Source organism: Lepisma saccharinum, chromosome 16 (assembly GCF_977018435.1).
Source record: "Lepisma saccharinum chromosome 16, izLepSacc3.1, whole genome shotgun sequence".
Taxonomy (NCBI): Eukaryota; Metazoa; Arthropoda; class Insecta; order Zygentoma; family Lepismatidae; genus Lepisma; species Lepisma saccharinum.
Genome location: NC_139244.1, coordinates 18290133 through 18307744, shown reverse-complemented (window position 1 = coordinate 18307744; position 17612 = coordinate 18290133). Strand labels below are relative to the sequence as shown.

Here is a 17612-nt window from a genome sequence, read left to right as displayed (position 1 = left end):
GGGAACCTTTGAGTGGTTATAAAAAATAATTTCATTATTTTCTCCACAACTTTGTCGCTGGAAGTTTTTACTTGGAATTACAGAACAAAAAATGGCCAGCGACGACATTTTCTACTGCACGAATATAAAAAATCTCCACATACTTTATTTGAATATTTTTTAATGCAAATATGCTTTAAATTATTGATAAATTCTGAGTACCACCGTCACCTATGACAATTAAAACACAGTGTAAATTTTTTTCATAATGAAAGCTTCAATGTTACGGCATGTTTCAACGTTAGGAATGAAAACAATGTAAAAATTGAGTTTTCACAGAAAATTTGCGTTTTTTTTTATCTAAAATTATGTAAGCAAGTTACCAGTTTTTTGTGTTCACCATCGTATTCTCTACAAAATTTCCTGCAAAACTGCAAGTACCGATTTTACTTAAGCTAAATTTGTAAATCCAGAAATTTGACAACAGCGCACTCGTATTTCCCATAAGAAAAGCATTGCCCATAAGAGCCCATTGTGTCTTCTGAACGTGAAAACGACTCTAGGTGACGTCACTTCCGCTAAGACCCTATTTCAAGTCCGTACCTTTCGGACAGAGCCTCAGTCTGACGCAACTCGGTCGTCTCCGAGCCATTCTAGTGTTAGGAACGCCAGCAAAGAAGCTGTTTTAGTATTGTGTCACGGTCGAAAATGCAGTTCGATAAATGCTTGCGTCAAACTCGGTAAATCCGCTACCGACACGCTTGAAATGTTAAGACAACCCTATGGGGACCAGATTTTGTCGAAAGCACGAGTGTGCAGGTGGCGCATGGCGTTCAAAGAAGGAAGAAAATACGCGGAGGACGAACAGCGCTCAGGGCGCCCATCAACGTCCAGAACTGCCGAACATGCGACTGAAGTGAAGTATGTTTCGGACTCTGACCGACCTTTGACTGTGAGGTTAGATAAGGTGGGACTTTCGAAATCGGTTGTGCATCGTATCATTTCGGAAGATTTGGACATGCAGACACCACCACAACAACGTGCCATCTCACTCATCACTGCATTGAACGAATTTATGGCCAAGAAAAATGTGGAAACGCTTCCCCACCCACCGTACAACCCGGACCTGGCCCCGATCGACTTCTTTTTGTTACCGAGGTTCAAATTCGGCCTGAAAAGACACTGTCTTGGACGATTGAAAAGGTCCAAGCAACCGCGACGAGTGCTCTGCAAGACATCTCAGGTCAAGACTTCCTGCGCTGCAATACGACGAGTGGCAACAACGCAAGAACCACTGTATTGATACCCAAGGGTCCTACTTTGAAGAATATTAATGTATTTGATCCTAGTTTCAATAATACGATTTTTCCAAAATTAGTCTCATTACTTTTGGGACAGACCTTGTATGTGCATTCATGGTTCGTCATCTACAGAAAAGAAAACATCTGCTTGCAACTTTTTTTTTTCATGTTTTACCAAAATCACGCATAATTGCCAGAGCCAATAATTCACGCATAATTCCTGAAATTCAAAATGAGTAATCATTCATATTATGCAGCAAATTGTACATACGTAATTCAGTTTTTGTATGAACAAGTAACTTTTGCTAACAGCACAAGTATAGCATTACAATAATTTGTGGATGAAATAAAAATTTGGTAAGAAAATTAATATTTGGTTATTAAAATTTCTTACGGTTCTTGTGAATTATGTTTTCAACTATTGTATCTAATCAGTATTTTTCAGGAATTTGCAACCATTTTAAGTTTTTTTGGAAACTACTTCAGGATTTTTTTTAGCCTAATTTAAGATTTTTAGAACCTATTTTATGATTTTTAGAGCCTATTTTAGAAACCTAAAGCACAATTTTTAGAACCTAAGAATACGAGGTGTAATTATAACGTCGTCGGCCAGGTTAGTCGACATCCATGGCTGAGTGGTTAGCACAGCACGCTGCAATGCCCGGGATCCCTGTTTCGAATCGCGGCGTGGGAATCATATCGTTCATCCTCATCTTCACAGTTAGCCAAAGTGGCAGAAACCGGAGGAAAGTAAACCAAATTGAAAAATCAGACCTCAAAGCAATCAACAATTTTAAAATGAGGTATTTGTTAGTTGTAAGCATCTCGAAGGAGTGATTGCTTCATCTAGAGGGCCGATCACCTTAGACTTCACTGAGGCCAATTGGTCTTGGACATCCCGATGGGGGATGGGGGGGATCGTTTAATTTAGACATCAAGAATGGCGATCACCTGTTTTGATATCACGGAAGCCAGTGGTCAAAAACACAAACACCTTTAATATTAGACTTCTTCAGTTTTAGAGGTTTTGAGGATTCCATCCCTGTTGGTCTTGAGGATGCTCTCACTTAATTTGGGTTTCAAGAGTGGCGCTCGCTTTTTTAAATGTCAGGACCGTCATCATTTATCTTACTTTGATTGACAGGGTTTTCACTGACTTAGAAATCTTGGGAAAATCAGGGAAATCAGCTTAGGAGTGAAAAATTTGAAGGTTTTTGTGCCACCATAATTGAAGACTGAAAAACATTTGATATTTTTATCCAATAACTTCTTGCATTATCGAACTTGGGGGAGGAAGGTGGGCCTAACTTTGGGAGGGGCAGAATCAAGAAGTTTTCATCCCCTAAGAATAGTGTCCAAGTTTATTTGGCTAAATAACTGTTACGTTTAGGAAATACAAAAATTGCTTTTAACTTTTTCCTCAGGAGGGTTAACCAAAGTAACTTAATAAACTGGAACATTTTGAGCGAGTGCCTCCGCGAAGTTGCCCTTGTGACTTCTTGATCGTAGATATTTGGGGGAAAAAAAGATTATTTTTCTTGGTTTATTTTCAACAGTGTTGACTAAACTTAATTTATTTGATTAGTGTGCTAAGTTTTGTTAAAACATTATAGAATGGTATCAGGGAAAATCAGGGAATTTGTTTTGGCAAAATAAGAGATAAATCTGCATAATTTATAAGGTGATTGCCCCTTCAAAAATTAAGGGACCATCCCCTTCAGTGCCTCTAAAACATACAAATTTATCGTCAATTAACAACTAGCGATCCTCCTTGAGTTTAAAGTGACAACTGAAACAAAGAGTAAATCTATCTGCTGACAATTTTTTCCTCCTCTGCGAAAACAAAGACTGGGTGCATGAAAGATATAGAGTTGGCTGTTCACTTGGAGGCATACCACTGTACTGTATTCATCTTGAGGAAGAAGCAGTTATCCCCCCCCCCCCCCATTTGTCCTTCTACTTAATCTTTTCATGTGTGGGTGCCATTAAATTCTGGATTCTGAAATAAGTACTGCATTTTTGGAGGCTATTCACTATTTTGGTTGACTGAATAGGTGGTGCAATGATGACAACAACAACAACAACAACAAACAGCATGAAAAGAATATAAAAAAACACACCATTCATTTACTGGGAACCAAATTATTAATGGCAACAAAGCAGGCACAGAATTATGGGAATAGGGGGAGGGGGACTATAAAGTATATAAGTATTCTCAGAATCACTCAAGCATGGGGTGATGTAACGGTTTCGTTATGCAAGAGAATATGGTGGGAAAATTGAGTTACGTAAGTGGGAAGTTATGCATATCCATCCACCCATTAAGCTTGATGATCTTTGCCATCTGTATACTTGCAGCCATTTCAAGTTCATTTCCCCTCTCCCACCTCTCTCGTTCATTCTCAATCTCTCTCTTTCCTTTCCCACTTTCCAGTAACAGAAGAACCATGAGGAAAATTGTGGGGAGGGAGAGGGGTCTGGTCTGGATCATTTTGGGAAGCGGACAGTCACTTTCAGCATTACATGCAATTATTGCACAAATATGTGATTTAAAGAGCACTTCAGTTTTGCTGCAGGGCTGATTTACTCGATCTCCGTGAAGGTCAGCGATTGAAGTGGAAATTGTTAGCTGGAGGGATGTTTGACGGAGTCTTGGGGTTAGATGGGGGGATGCTCCTCATTTTGCCAGCTAAGGGATACCATCCCCCTCACTTCAAGCACTGGTGGTGGGCATTATTATCTCTACTCACAAGTCTAATAATACTACAAAATTACCAAGCATTAAAAAGTAATATTGTTTTACACTTGGAATAAATGTTTATTACATTGCATTGCAATAAATTATGAATAGTGTCATAATATTTGTGAATTAGTCAACTTTGCTTTCTGAATCCTAACATTTCATGTAGATAAGTTTAATAATCAAATAAAATGAGCCATAACGAATTATGATAAATATTACTGTAAAATTTATTGAAGTTTAATAAAAAATTAAAAATAATAATGCCCCCCTCCCCTGCATCCTCAGATTCGCATATCACTATCACTTGTATGCTATGCTATTGCAGTATTGTGGGTGTAAGGGGGTGACCTTTGCACCTCACTTCCGCACGGCCCAGTATTGGAGGCCAATGAGGCTCTGGCATCCGGACGTATGGCAGTAGGGCCCACTGAATGTCCCTTTGTAGCATCAGCTTTTCGTCTAAGGAGGTTTTAGTCCTCACAGAGATGCATTTATTTTAGTAATGGTAAGGTTCTCCCCATGTAATGTGACAGATGCAAATAGCATAAGTTCTCATGTGTCCAAAGTTTTTATTTCAATCATTCAGTCAACTGAAAAATGTTCCTTCCTACTTTCCCTGGAGTGCTGTAAATACGTATGATTTGTCTATATCTCTGCATTTGCTGTTAAATATCTTGAAACTGCAAAGGTAATAAAATTACTGAATGAAAATTTGTTACCGAAGTAACACACAACATGTGCAGTGGGTTTGTGTGAGTTCTTAATGCATTGTCTAAGAGTATCCTTTTAGGAATCACAACTACAAATTGTATGGTAAGAAAAACACACTCAGATGAACATGTGAAGTGAAAAGAATTATAATAGAGTATGTAGTCAGAAAGTGTTTAGTATAGACATGGACACACTAATTAAATCAATCAATCAAAGCAAGTGTCAAAGACTAATTTGTTTCAAGTCTATTTTATACACAGATTGGCTACCCTGCTGAAAATTTTGTCTACTCCCAATGCCATTCAACTCCAAGACACCCCTGGCACCCATAGGGGCGGGGGTGGGAAGGGGGTGACATAAAATTACCGACATTAGTGTGGAATCCATAGTTTTCTGGGCCGCTGAGATGAATAGTGACACTCCCAATGCCGTTCAACTTTCAAGTTAATTTTACACTATAGTTAGAATTCATTATATTCCTGTCTAATAGAAGATTGGGATAAATAAATACCTGGGCAATGCCGGGTAATCAGCTATAATATAATACTGAAAAAGTTACTTTCACCTGTAGTTTTTCTACTGTATCATTTTCAGAAGATCAGTAAGTGTTTTGAAACATCTACTTGGTTTAGATTTTTAAGTAGATATAGAAACAAATTGTAAATTAGGAGGAATGAAAAGTTATATTTACAGCCAACATGTTGAGCTAGACACACTACATACAATATTACAGGTAATACTAAAGAAAATATTTCGCTTGTCTTTCTTCTACTGAACATGTACAGTAGGTCTACTGAAGGTGTTCAGTAGGAAACCATTGAGTTTCAGTAGATTTCCGAGATATACAGTAGAGTACAATTGATAACAGTAGATTCCATCTACTGTAAACAGTAGAAATTTCCAGCAGGGTATAATCAGTACAACATACAGTTTTAACTGGGATTCAGATCACTATGTGCCTCCATCAAGAATCGAACCCAGGGTCCCTTGATTGCAAGGTGACAGCATTACCACCATGCCATCAATGAGCCCCACCCCATCCCTCACACACAAACACATGTATGCATACATACATAAAGCTTTTGATGTTACAGTTGCACAATATTTTATTTTTTTTGCACTGTATTATTCTTACATGTTCTTGCATTATTGCAATATAATTTTGAGTCTGAAATTATTTTGTTAATAACTTTTGTTGGAGCATTTGAATTTGTTAGAAGTTCTGTTAAAGTGTTACTTCATATTCTTATCTAGAATTTATTTTCTTAATATTTTGAAATATTTCACATCCATCACATGTAGATGAAACACAACATTATGCAAAATAGAATTTTATTTACTGCAAGTACGTTGTCTTTATTATTAATTACAATATTGCTTTCTTACATAGATATTGTAAGATGTTATGTGCATTTCTTGTTAAAGACAATATCTTTTATTGCTATTATTATTATTTTATGAATTCTTGTAGACTTATAATACTTTCATTCTTTCTTCGTAGTTTGTACCTGTGTAGTTCATAAGCGATGTCACCAGTCTGTTGTAACGAAGTGCCCAGGAATGAAAGAAGAAGAGGTAAGATTAATGCAAATATGTTCAAATAGTTTTTTATTGCTTTTATGTCCATGAGACATGATTTTGCATATTTGAATTTGTACATTTTTAAAGAATTATGAACAAATTAAAAATAGTGTCAAAATAAGAATATTTGTATTGTTACCATGCTTCACGACATAATAATTGCACCCTGTTTTTTCAGTAAAAAAAAGAATGGTTTATAACCTTTCTTCGCCTAATTGTCTCATTGGTGTGTCAGTAACAAAAACTAAACAAAACTAAATACTATTTTATTTTGTATCTTGACGTTTTCCATGCCCTTTTAATCAAGGGTCAACAGAAGAAAATCAAATTCAAATTCAATGATAACGGCACAGCATATTTGGGCATAGAAGATTAGATTTTGTAAGTCCAAACTTTGCAACACTGCAGTAAATTTTCTCAAGTGTAATATTTCGACTATAATGCACAAATCAATAATAACTAATGTTTAAACTTTTTAATACTGGAAAAATATTCACTAAACTGTCATGAACAAATGATGTGCATTGCTTTGGACTATTGAACTTTAACGTATACCTATCCATCCTAATCTTGCACCAAATACAGTTTACCTAGTAAAGAATTCCAAAAGAATTTGTATGAAATCTGCAATGATTGTGCAGTGAAGTGTGGTATATTTTTTATTTGAATAAGAAGATAGTAATATTATAAATTGGTTGTAAAATTTCTGTATTATTGTTTCTAAATACAATCAGAACCTTTCAATCAAAAGAGATCAAGTTGATTGGAATTATCTTAAATGTGGATTACTCAGACCTTATAATAAAAATAAGTTTGAGAACAATTGTGAGATCCAAGTGGATAATTGATTTGTTGTACATTAGTTAATTCATTTTGGGTAGTGTGGTACAGACACAGCATATACCTGTACAAGGTTCAAGGTTGACCGAGACTTTTATTTCTAGGGAAAAAATTGGAAAAGTCCTATAAGCACCAAACTATGTGAGTGTTTGAAAGGAATCCCCCTGAGCATCCAGACACTGCTGCGATCATTGTGTCAGTTCCGTGAGTCCTTTCGCGTAGAAGGAAGTTGACTGATGTCATAGACACTGCAGGACATCTTTTGTCAGTGCTTCATCTGTCTTCAATTTCTTCCGTCTCATATTGTTTTCAAGTAGCTCAAACAAATCTGATAATCACTTAGAGCTAAGTCTGGAGTGTAAGAACGTGGAGCAAAACCCTTTTGGAGAGTTATTGCTGTCAAATTGACAATATGGGGCCATGCATTGTCATGGTGAAGAATGGCATTTGCTCACAACATCCTTGGACTTTTCTTGCAAATGGCATTACGTACGGCACCCTTCATCAATGCGCAGGAATACTGGGCATTAATCATGACCCTTTCCCCCAAGAAATCCACATAAAGAACACCTTTCATGCCCCAGTCGGACAAATGTGTCCATGTGGTTCATTCGCCAGCAATTAGCGTTCTTCGCCAAACTGTTGACATCATTTGTATACTCTTGCCTGTAACATCATTTGTTCCCCATACTGTGCTTGCAATCTTCTCAGAATCTGCTGGCTTCAGGTTCTCTTTCACAAAAAATTTGATCATACACCACTGCTCCACAGCTACAGACACATTATTTGCCGCCATTTTTGCTGACACTACTGAGCATGTGCCAGAGGCATCTCCTGAACGCATGCCATGCTGCGCATGCGTCAATTGTGGGAAAAAGGACAGCTTGCTCTGCGACGACATTAATGAGCATTTCTACATTCTAATTTCTTCATATAGGAGAAGTATTTATTTTACACGAGAGCACTGAACTAAGCTTATATTACATTTCTTGGATCTGAAGTGAAAGAAAGTAATAATTCTTTTCCCACAATGGACGCATGCATCACTTCAGATCCAAGAAATGTAATATAAGCTTAGTTGAGCACTCTCATGTAAAATACATACTTTATGAAGAAATTAGAATGTAGAAATGCTCATTAATGTTGTCGCAGAGCAAGCTGTCCTTTTTCCCACAATTGACGCATGCGTTCAGGAGACGCCTCTGGCATGTGCCAACTACGCACAACACGGGGTGAACAGACAATACTCATGAAGGTACATCCTTTGGCATTTTTATTGTTCTCCAGCTATTTACCACTTTTTTATTCTCAAATGTCTCGGTCAACGTTGAAGGACCCTTGTATATTGTTGATGATGCAGAAATTTGCTATTTGTCATACTGTCTCATTCAATTTTCTCTCTTCATTTTCAGTCACTTGCAGCAAGGCAGGGTTTTTATGTAAATGTCCCCCACCGGTTTGTAGTGCACAACTACAAACGTTTTACTTTTTGTGATCATTGTGGGTCATTGCTTTATGGCCTTATCAGGCAGGGCTTACAATGTGAAGGTTAGTATTTTAAGTGGCATATTAGAAAGTTTAAGAACATTACGAGCATGTACAGAATTGCAAATATGAATTAAAAACTGTTTCATGTGTACAGCAAGGGCATGATGAACTTCCAGCATATGAAAATTTGCTTAGAATTGCTTCTCAGAACTAACAAGTGTTAGGCTCAGTGCTCAAAACTGTCAATGAAACAGAATGGTAAAGAAAGCAGTATACATTTTGACTTTAGAGAAACAGGTACTACAGCTGCAGTTTAGATAGATATGGCCAAATCTGGATATTTGTTTTGTTCTGTATATCAGATCATTTACTATCCAAGTATTCGATATTCTAATATCTGCGTGTCCACTGGATATCTGAAATATCCAGATATGTGCATTATCTGGACAGTTTTATCGTTTATCTGTTTTATGGCCTCTTAGCATATTTTTTATTTGTCATTTTCATATTTCTTCTATATGGATTCTCAACAAATCCATCATCCACTATTGTTGTTTATCCCTTTTATGGATTCTCAGCATATTCTTTAAATATTTGCCTTTTTTTCAAACAGATCTCTGTGTTACGAAGTTGAGTATTTATCACTTTTGTATCCATATTTTTCAATTAAGAATTCCTTACTATGGGCCTGCACAAAATAAAGAAAAAAGACAACATTTAATTTCTTTCCTTTAAAAGTTTAATAAAATGGCATATTATTAATTTAATTCAGTGCCGAGTTGTATTGTTCTCTTGTATGGATAATCAAAGTATGGTTTTGAAGGTCTTTTTTCTTATAATATTTTCAAATCTCATATATTTTATTCATTTCTTGTATTTATGAATGACTGTTTATGTAATAGTGTAAAATCTTTGAGAATATTTAGACTGTACAAATAGAAATTTGTATAGCTAATATATTTTGACATGCTTGAATACTCACAGTCATTGGAGTGAATGTACCTCCCTCTTCATGGCACTTCCTATGCCAGAAAGTTTCAAATTATTCAATATACATTTTTCAGATACATCATGCCACTATTTGTAGAAATGTAGTCTTCTTAGTGTCAGATGTAAATATAGGTGAAATAGGTGAAATAAATCTGATTTTTTTCTTCCAGCATGCAGTATGAATGTCCACAAAAGATGTCAAAGAAATGTAGCGAATAATTGTGGTATTAACACAAAAGTTATGGCAGAAATTCTCTCTGAGATGGGAATTTCGCCACCTAATCTGCACGAAAGAAAGAAAAAGGTGAGTAATCAATATAAATTGGAAAGTCTGTTTCAATGGTAATTAATGTACAGGTTGACCTGTTATTAGATGTATACCCTGAAAGGGGTTAAAGTAGAGGCAATTTGCAACAAATTTGACCATATGATACCCGTCCGAAAATTAGTATTTTTCGAGATAATTCAGTGTTTTTTTTTTTAATTACAATTTTCCACATAAAAATACAAATTGAGAAGAAACAGCTCATTGTATGACACTTATTTCAGCACTTTCTCATAGCTAACAAATAGGTGGTTCGTTGAAAAGAAAGTTTTTCCAAAATAACAATCACATGTAAGTAACTGGTGGGTCTAAACTTACAAGTAAGTGGTGATAAAAAAAAGGGCACTCTTAGTTTGTTTGGCAACGTATTAATAACAAAAATGGTATGACACGAAGTGTACAAATTACTTAAATTACTTCCTTGTGTCATCAGCTATGCAACAAGGTACAAATGTTGATAACATTCACATTTGAGTACAAGAAATAATACTTCATTCACTTTCATGTGAATGGAATCAATGGACATGACAATTAAAGAACACTACACATCTTGCTCAAAGTGGTCACCTCCGTTACGAATGCAGGCATGCAGGTTTTAACGGACATTTGTTATTGAAACGTGTGGTGTGATGGTGTCCTTGATGTGTTGAGCAGCTGTTAAGATCCTCTCCCCGAGCTCTTCTTGCGAGTTTTGTGCTGTCTTGTAAACTAAGTCTCTCATGTGGCCCCAAATGTAGACATTGCAAGGCATCAAATCGGGGAATCGAGCTGGCCAGGGAATCGGGCCACTTTGGCCAATCCATTTATTTGGGTAATTTTCATCCAGCCGCTGTCACACACCCAGGCAGAAGTGAGCTGGGCAGACATCATGCTGGTAAATCATATCACATCCTCCAACAACATTGCCATCTCGTTCCTCAAAAATGTTCGTAAGTGATGCCATTTACGATTTGGGGTTGGAAAAATGGCCCAGTCAAATGTTTGTTGATGACGCCCATCCATACAGTCAATGAGAATCTCCTCTGACTGGCCTTTTCTTTGACTTTTTTGGGTTCTCGCCCTTTGGCACCCAATAATGAGCATTATGGAAATTGGTTCCGGTCTTGCTGAGGTAATCTGGATCTTCGAGATTAGCATTTATTAGAAAACAACAAAAATCCATCCTCCTGGCAGGGTCTACCTCCTCCAGAGCATGGTATGGATAACCACACTTTCCACTGACTCATGCCAAGTTGCTTGGCCACAACTCTCGTCGAAGTAAAAAAATCTCTTTGAAAACACTCCCGTATTTCCTCCAGGGCCGCCGTTAGGGAACGCGAGGTCCTGTGCGAACTGTAATGTTAAAATATCGATAACATCCGTTTCTTGTAATATTCTTCTCTAACGCCAACCTGGTTATTAGAATTGTGTAATTATTACTTATTGTTAAGCATGTTCGCAGTATCGCCGTTTAGCACTAATAAAATTTAAAATTTGGCAACCAGCTTTTTTTAATGACTGCTGATTGAGACCTTGTTTTAGCGATACAAGCCCTAGAAAAAAAATACGTTATCCTCTGTGTTCACAGCCATGTATTTTAAATTTACCCTTGTTGTTGATATGTATTTTTTCTGCCAGAAAGTGCACTAAATACGTAAAGGGGATCATGACAGCAAGATCCGGCCCCAAGGGGTGGCAACTCGGGCACCCACCCGAGGCCCTGCGCTCCAGGGGACACCGCGCTAGATATGAATAATAGTTTGTGTGAGTTTTTTTTTACAAGTTTATAGGATGCTGGTGCTTCAAATTAAGTAACTAATGTGATATAGCCTGCATTCGTGTCTTATTTTGACATACTTAAACATATCCAAAATTACTGAAATCATAAACAAAGTAGCTGCTATATAAAGATAGTGTTCCAAATATTTGTATCACAAATACTTAACATATATTGTTTGTTTACTTATAGAATGAAATATAATATGAAAATATTATTTTATTGAAACAATGCAAATTCACTACAGTGTCAAAATTCAATGAATAGTAAAGATAACAATTATGTTATTGGATATGATTTAATATTGCTACTTTTTTAGTTAAAGTAACAATATGATATTGAACATTCCCTGTTTTGCAATTAAATATGTATATGGGGTACATGAGATTGATTGAGTGATCGCTTTGTTGTTTTAATATCATTTTATGCCCAGATAGGCTAATCGGGACTGGGCCTCAGTTTAAAGTGGGATCTGAACCACTGTCCTATTTGCCTCCACCTGGTATCAAAACCGGGACCCCTTGATTATAAGGCAACGACGTACATGAGAATGAAAACGAAATGAACATGTAATAGTGCTTACATTATGATTTTGTAGGACACCTGTACTTCAGACTAAGGAACAAAAATTGAAAAAAAAATATATATATACTTCCTGCAAATATTTTATGCCCCAGGCCCCGTAATGCAAGATCATGCTCTGCCAAATACTTAAGGACATACAGTATTTGTTTCAAGACCTCACGCTAGTGCTGCTTTTCCTGTGAAATCAACAGTCCTTGTTGCTCGTCAATAGTTATGTCTTTCTGTAGTCTAAATTCACATTCGGTCCATTTTTTTAGGCATTCAATTTGACTTTTTGATATTTGATGGTTTTGTAGTCGATAGCTTAAATGCCTCCAATCATCGCAGCCTTCATTTGCTAGCATGAAATCTTATAATCTTATCTTTCCTCTTCAAGTACACCAACCATCTTCTGTCGACCGTTTCCCCATTTTGCATAAAACGCTCATAATGTCCAGGTGAAAAGTATCGATTATCAACATTAATGATGCGAATAGGGCCCTTTTGAATGATTGAATCAAATTCGGAACTGTTTAAAACTGATGTCCACTCACCTGTGGATCTAAAAACAGAGGCGATCTGTCACCAGACTCAGAAGATGAACATGAAACATACCTACATTTAGCACCTGTTTCACAGACGAGCTACATTTAAGGTCACCCACCGCCACTGGTACATACATAAAAAATCGGGAAATTATTATACATGTAGAAAAGCTGAAATGAAAACTCAATGAAAATGAATTCTTGTAAACTGAGGTTTGCTTAAATACTGCAGTCACATTTCAGTGCATAAAAGTGACAGGCAAATTATTGATTGTACCAGCAATGGGACTGTTCTTAAACTATATTTATGCGTACTTTTCTTATTTTACGTCACCTTTCTGCCTCTTTAGTTGAATCGTAATGATGAGCATGAATGACTCTTATATAGAATTGAAGAAGGGACACTCACAAAGGAACATCCAAGCCCACGTCAGAATTCAAGCAAGTGCATTATTTGAGAATTGGATATTTGAATAGTAGGAATTTAAAAATGTGATGATATGAGTGAAGCAAAAGAACTGAACTTATCTTTAATCTCGAAATTCTTCACATTAATGCTGCTACAAACATATCCGTGGGTAAGAGTCATCTTAGGGACACAGCCTGCCAATCAGCTTTTCTTTGGGTGACCCGTGATGAGCGCAACGAATCCCATCGCCGCTATTTTCTGGCTTTCGAGACTGGAGCCCGCTACTGCTTCTTTCCAAGTTGTTCTTTAATTGTTCTCACGATGCTGGGTTAACATCGAAATTTTGAGAGTTCGTACTGGGAATTATCCTCCCCGGATAACCCGGAAGAACAAAAAGGGGTACACCAGATAGAATGTCAATGCGGGGAATGAATATGTTGGGAAGGCGGGGAGAAAAATGCACACTAGATGGGATGAACATGATAAAGATATTAAGGAAGGGGTTCCCAAAACAGCCCTATCCGAACATATCATAATGAGCGGAGATAGGATTATAAAAAGAGAAGTAATTAGGAAGGAGGAGAATAAATTAAACAGTAACGTTTATGAAGCTGCATTTATATGCACCGGAAAAAGGAATAAGCTTAACAGAGATGATGGTAATCTGGAGGAAGGGTGGATCGCTTTTCTTAAAAAGTGAGATAAAGCGGTGAATACCGACACTAAAATGGGTTTTCATGTCACTCCCGAGGTTGTGAGGGCTGTCGAAGAAGAAAGGGAGTTCACCTTGGAATGGTGACGTAATCGATCGTAGAGGGGAAATTTTCCCCTTCAACGCAGCACAGGAGTGCTCCCAGTCCATGTGCTCTACCCAACACTGACGGGAGTCACTAGGGGGCTATAATAGGTTGTCCATTTTTATTTGTTTTAGTTGTGTGATAATAATAATAATAATAATAATAATAATAATATCGTCTTTATTGAGAGGGCGTGTTTCGGCCTCGCGGGCCGTTCTTACAACAAACCCTTTAAAAAAAACATATTACAATTGACACTTTCCACTTCTTGAAAATCTTTGTTGCAGTAGAAAGAATAAAAATACAAAAAAAAGAAATTAAAAAAAACATTCCTACTTATAATGTAAACAATTAATGTACTGAAGGTACAGAGTTAAATACCACAATTAAAATACAATTATTACAGCTAAAACTACAACCAATACCTCATTCCCATTCATTACAGAAAAGACAAAGCCAGGCCAGGCACTATTGTTTGGACAGCAGATGTTTCTTTAGATTTATTTTGTATGTTGCAGGGTGGAGCTCCCCTGAGGTCAGTGGTGGGGGGAGGTCATTCCATTCTTTTATTGCGGTGACTATGAAAGAATTCCCATAGAATGTTGTTCTGTGTATAGGAATCGTGAAGTGTGTTTTTTGACGAAGGTTAATTTGTTTTCCTTTCTTCCTGTACGGAGCAATTTGATCATATAAATATCTTGGTTCCTTATTGTTCAGGATCCTGTACAATAAAGACAATGCCAAAAATGTTCTCCTATTCTTAACGTTTAACCAATTAAGTTCCTGTAAGTACGGGGATATGTGTTCTCTTCTTTTGACATTCAGTATAAATCTTATGCAACTGTTTTGAAGTTTTTGTATCTTGTAATTTAGAGCACTGTGGATGTTTATAAAAACTGGGGAAGCATAATCAATTTTTGGCATTACAAGTGTGTTGACTAGGTGAGTTTTCGTTTCTTTGCTTAGCATATGTTTTAATGGAAAAAGTGATTTCAGTTTGGCCATTGAGTTTTTAATTATATGTGTGACATGAGAACCCCATTGTAGATTCTCGTCCAATATTATGCCAAGGTTGCGTGCTGTTTCTACTTTCTTTATTTTGGAATTATTCAGTGTAGGGAGGGGGAGTTGTAATTGTTCTAACTTTTTGAGGTTACTCGTTGTGCCTAAAGTTAAAATGTAAGACTTGGATGAATTCAATTTGAGTGCATTACATTCAGACCATTTAGATATTGAATTTAGGTCCTGTTGCAATGCTTCTAGGGCCATTGCACTGTTTCTTAATGGTGTTTGTATATATATTTGTGTGTCATCCGCATACTGGTGGTATTTGCAGTGTTTTAGTGAATCATTAAAATCTTTGATGTATAGCGAAAATAGGATAGGTCCTAGAATACTTCCTTGTGGTACTCCTTGTTTGATATCAAGCCATTTAGACATGCACGATTTATTCTCATGTACTAATTTTACACATTGTTGCCTGTTCGTTAGATAAGACCGAAACCATAACAATTCCTTATTTCTTATGCCGATAGATTTCAATTTCTCTGCCAAAAGGTTGTGGTTTATGGAGTCAAATGCCTTGGTGTAATCAAGGAGTACCAGAAACGAAATTTTACCATTATCCATCCCCTTGGCTATGTCATCAACAACGCTAACTAAAGTAGTTACCGTGCTGTGCTGTTTCCTGAAGCCTGATTGATGTGGAGAATAGTGGTCATGCAACATCAGATGGTCTACTAATTGTTCTTTTACTATGCGTTCTATAACTTTAGACATAATTGGCAGTACGCTTATTGGTCTTAGATCTTTAACATCAAGGGAAACAGTGGTTTTCGGTACGGGCGTCACTACAGCCTTTTTCCAATCTTCGGGAAATACCCCTTGAGAAAGAGAGCAGTTTATGATGTGAGTTAGGCTCTTTAGGCAATGTGGGATGCAGAGTCTCAACATTTTTAGACTGATGCCATCATGACCCTTGGCATTGGAATGTATTTTTTTGAGCTCTTTCAACACAGTAGCCTCATTAACCTTCTTCAGTTTGAAGGTTCCGCTTGTCTGCCGTGTTTTATATGACTCGATTAATTTCTCAACCTCGGTCGTGTTTGTTTGCTGACAAGCAGAATTTACAAAAAAGTCATTTATTGCATCCGCATTGAGTACACTTGAGGGTAATTTTTGGTTAAACTTATTAGTAACAACTCCCTCTCGTTTTAATGTCTGCCAAAATGCTCTAGCGTTTTTAACATTTTCATTGAGAACCCGGTCATAATGGTGGAATTTTGCGTTTCTCACGGCTTTTTTCGCACGATTTTTAAAATATTTATAAGAGAGAAGCGCGTCTTGATCTCCGGTGTTAACATACTTCAGGTGAAAGTAATCGCGTATTTTCCAAAATTCTTTTACTTTTGCAGATATCCAAGGGGCGGGTGGTCTAGTTACTCGAAACGTTTTTACTGGAAAATGTTTGTCAGCCAACGCAATAATGTTGCTGTTCAAGAGAAAAACGGATTCGTTTACGTCGTGTTTGCTGCATATTAAGTCCCAATTAATATTTCCCGCGTCTTTGTTAAACTCGCTTTCGTTAAAGTTCTTAAAGCTTCTGACTTGAACCAATTTGTTATATTTTTTGGTGCAGTTGATTCCGAACACGGCGTATGTTAGGTGATGGTCTGATATACCGGACATTATATTCTGATCGACGTGGGTCACCTTCAGGTTATCAGAGCAGATGATAACGTCGATTAAAGTCCTTGACGTTGGCGTTACCCTCGTGGGCTTTGTGATGATTTGCTTACCGTGAGCCTCGGCAATGATGTCGTTTAAGAATCGCGTGTTGGGTTCATTTTGTTTCAGCATATTTACGTTGAGATCACCAATCGCAACGTAATGAGCATAATTCAAATGAAAATATTGCACGATATCCCCAATATCGCTTAGATGTGTATATTTAACTTTAGGAGGTTTGTATGCGACTAATATCCCGACCTTCACCTTCTGTACGGTTACCTCGACAGCTAAGGCTTCGATGTCATTATATTTTTGAATAGGCAATTCGAGTGCTTTCCATTGTAATGATTTGTGTATATATAAACAAACGCCTCCTCGAGTCCTATCACATCTGTCATTACGGATAATATCATAATTATCTAATGCTACCGTGTTATTCGAAATATGTGGTTTAAGCCACGTTTCGGTAATTCCTATGATCTGAAAATTTAATTTGTTTATTATGTATTTAAATTCGTCAAAAGAATTTAGCAGACCTTCCGTGTTGAAGTGGCACACTTTCAGTTCTTTGGGGAATGACTCGAGGCCGTTGCTTAGCTTCTGTTTGGGGAGCGGCGATTGACAATAGCTGAGTCGGGGAGGAGGGGGTGAGGGTGCCTGACGGAAAAAACTGTCCCTGAAGCTAAAGGGAGGGGAAAGGACTCCACTGACCTCATCACGTGGGCTATTCACGGAGCCTGGTTTCTTTCCAGTTTACCCGAACAATAAGCGCCTGGAACGTCTTGTAATATACATTTAGTTTTCCTGGCAGAAATGAGGCATTGGGTCTTACAATATTGTAACAAGGTAAACA

At 37.1% G+C, this 17612-nt stretch overlaps 1 protein-coding gene across 3 annotated transcripts in view; it reads left to right on the top strand.

Moving 5' to 3' along the window:
- Pkc98E (Protein kinase C) overlaps positions 1–17612 on the top strand; it is a 148727-nt gene that overhangs the window by 95014 nt on the left and 36101 nt on the right. For all 3 annotated transcript variants that reach the window (XM_083137801.1, XM_083137800.1, XM_083137799.1), the window contains 3 exons: positions 6236–6309; positions 8568–8703; positions 9804–9937. In XM_083137801.1, the coding sequence (XP_082993927.1) occupies positions 6236–6309; positions 8568–8703; positions 9804–9937 (344 nt within the window). The remainder of the gene's footprint in view (positions 1–6235; positions 6310–8567; positions 8704–9803; positions 9938–17612) is intronic.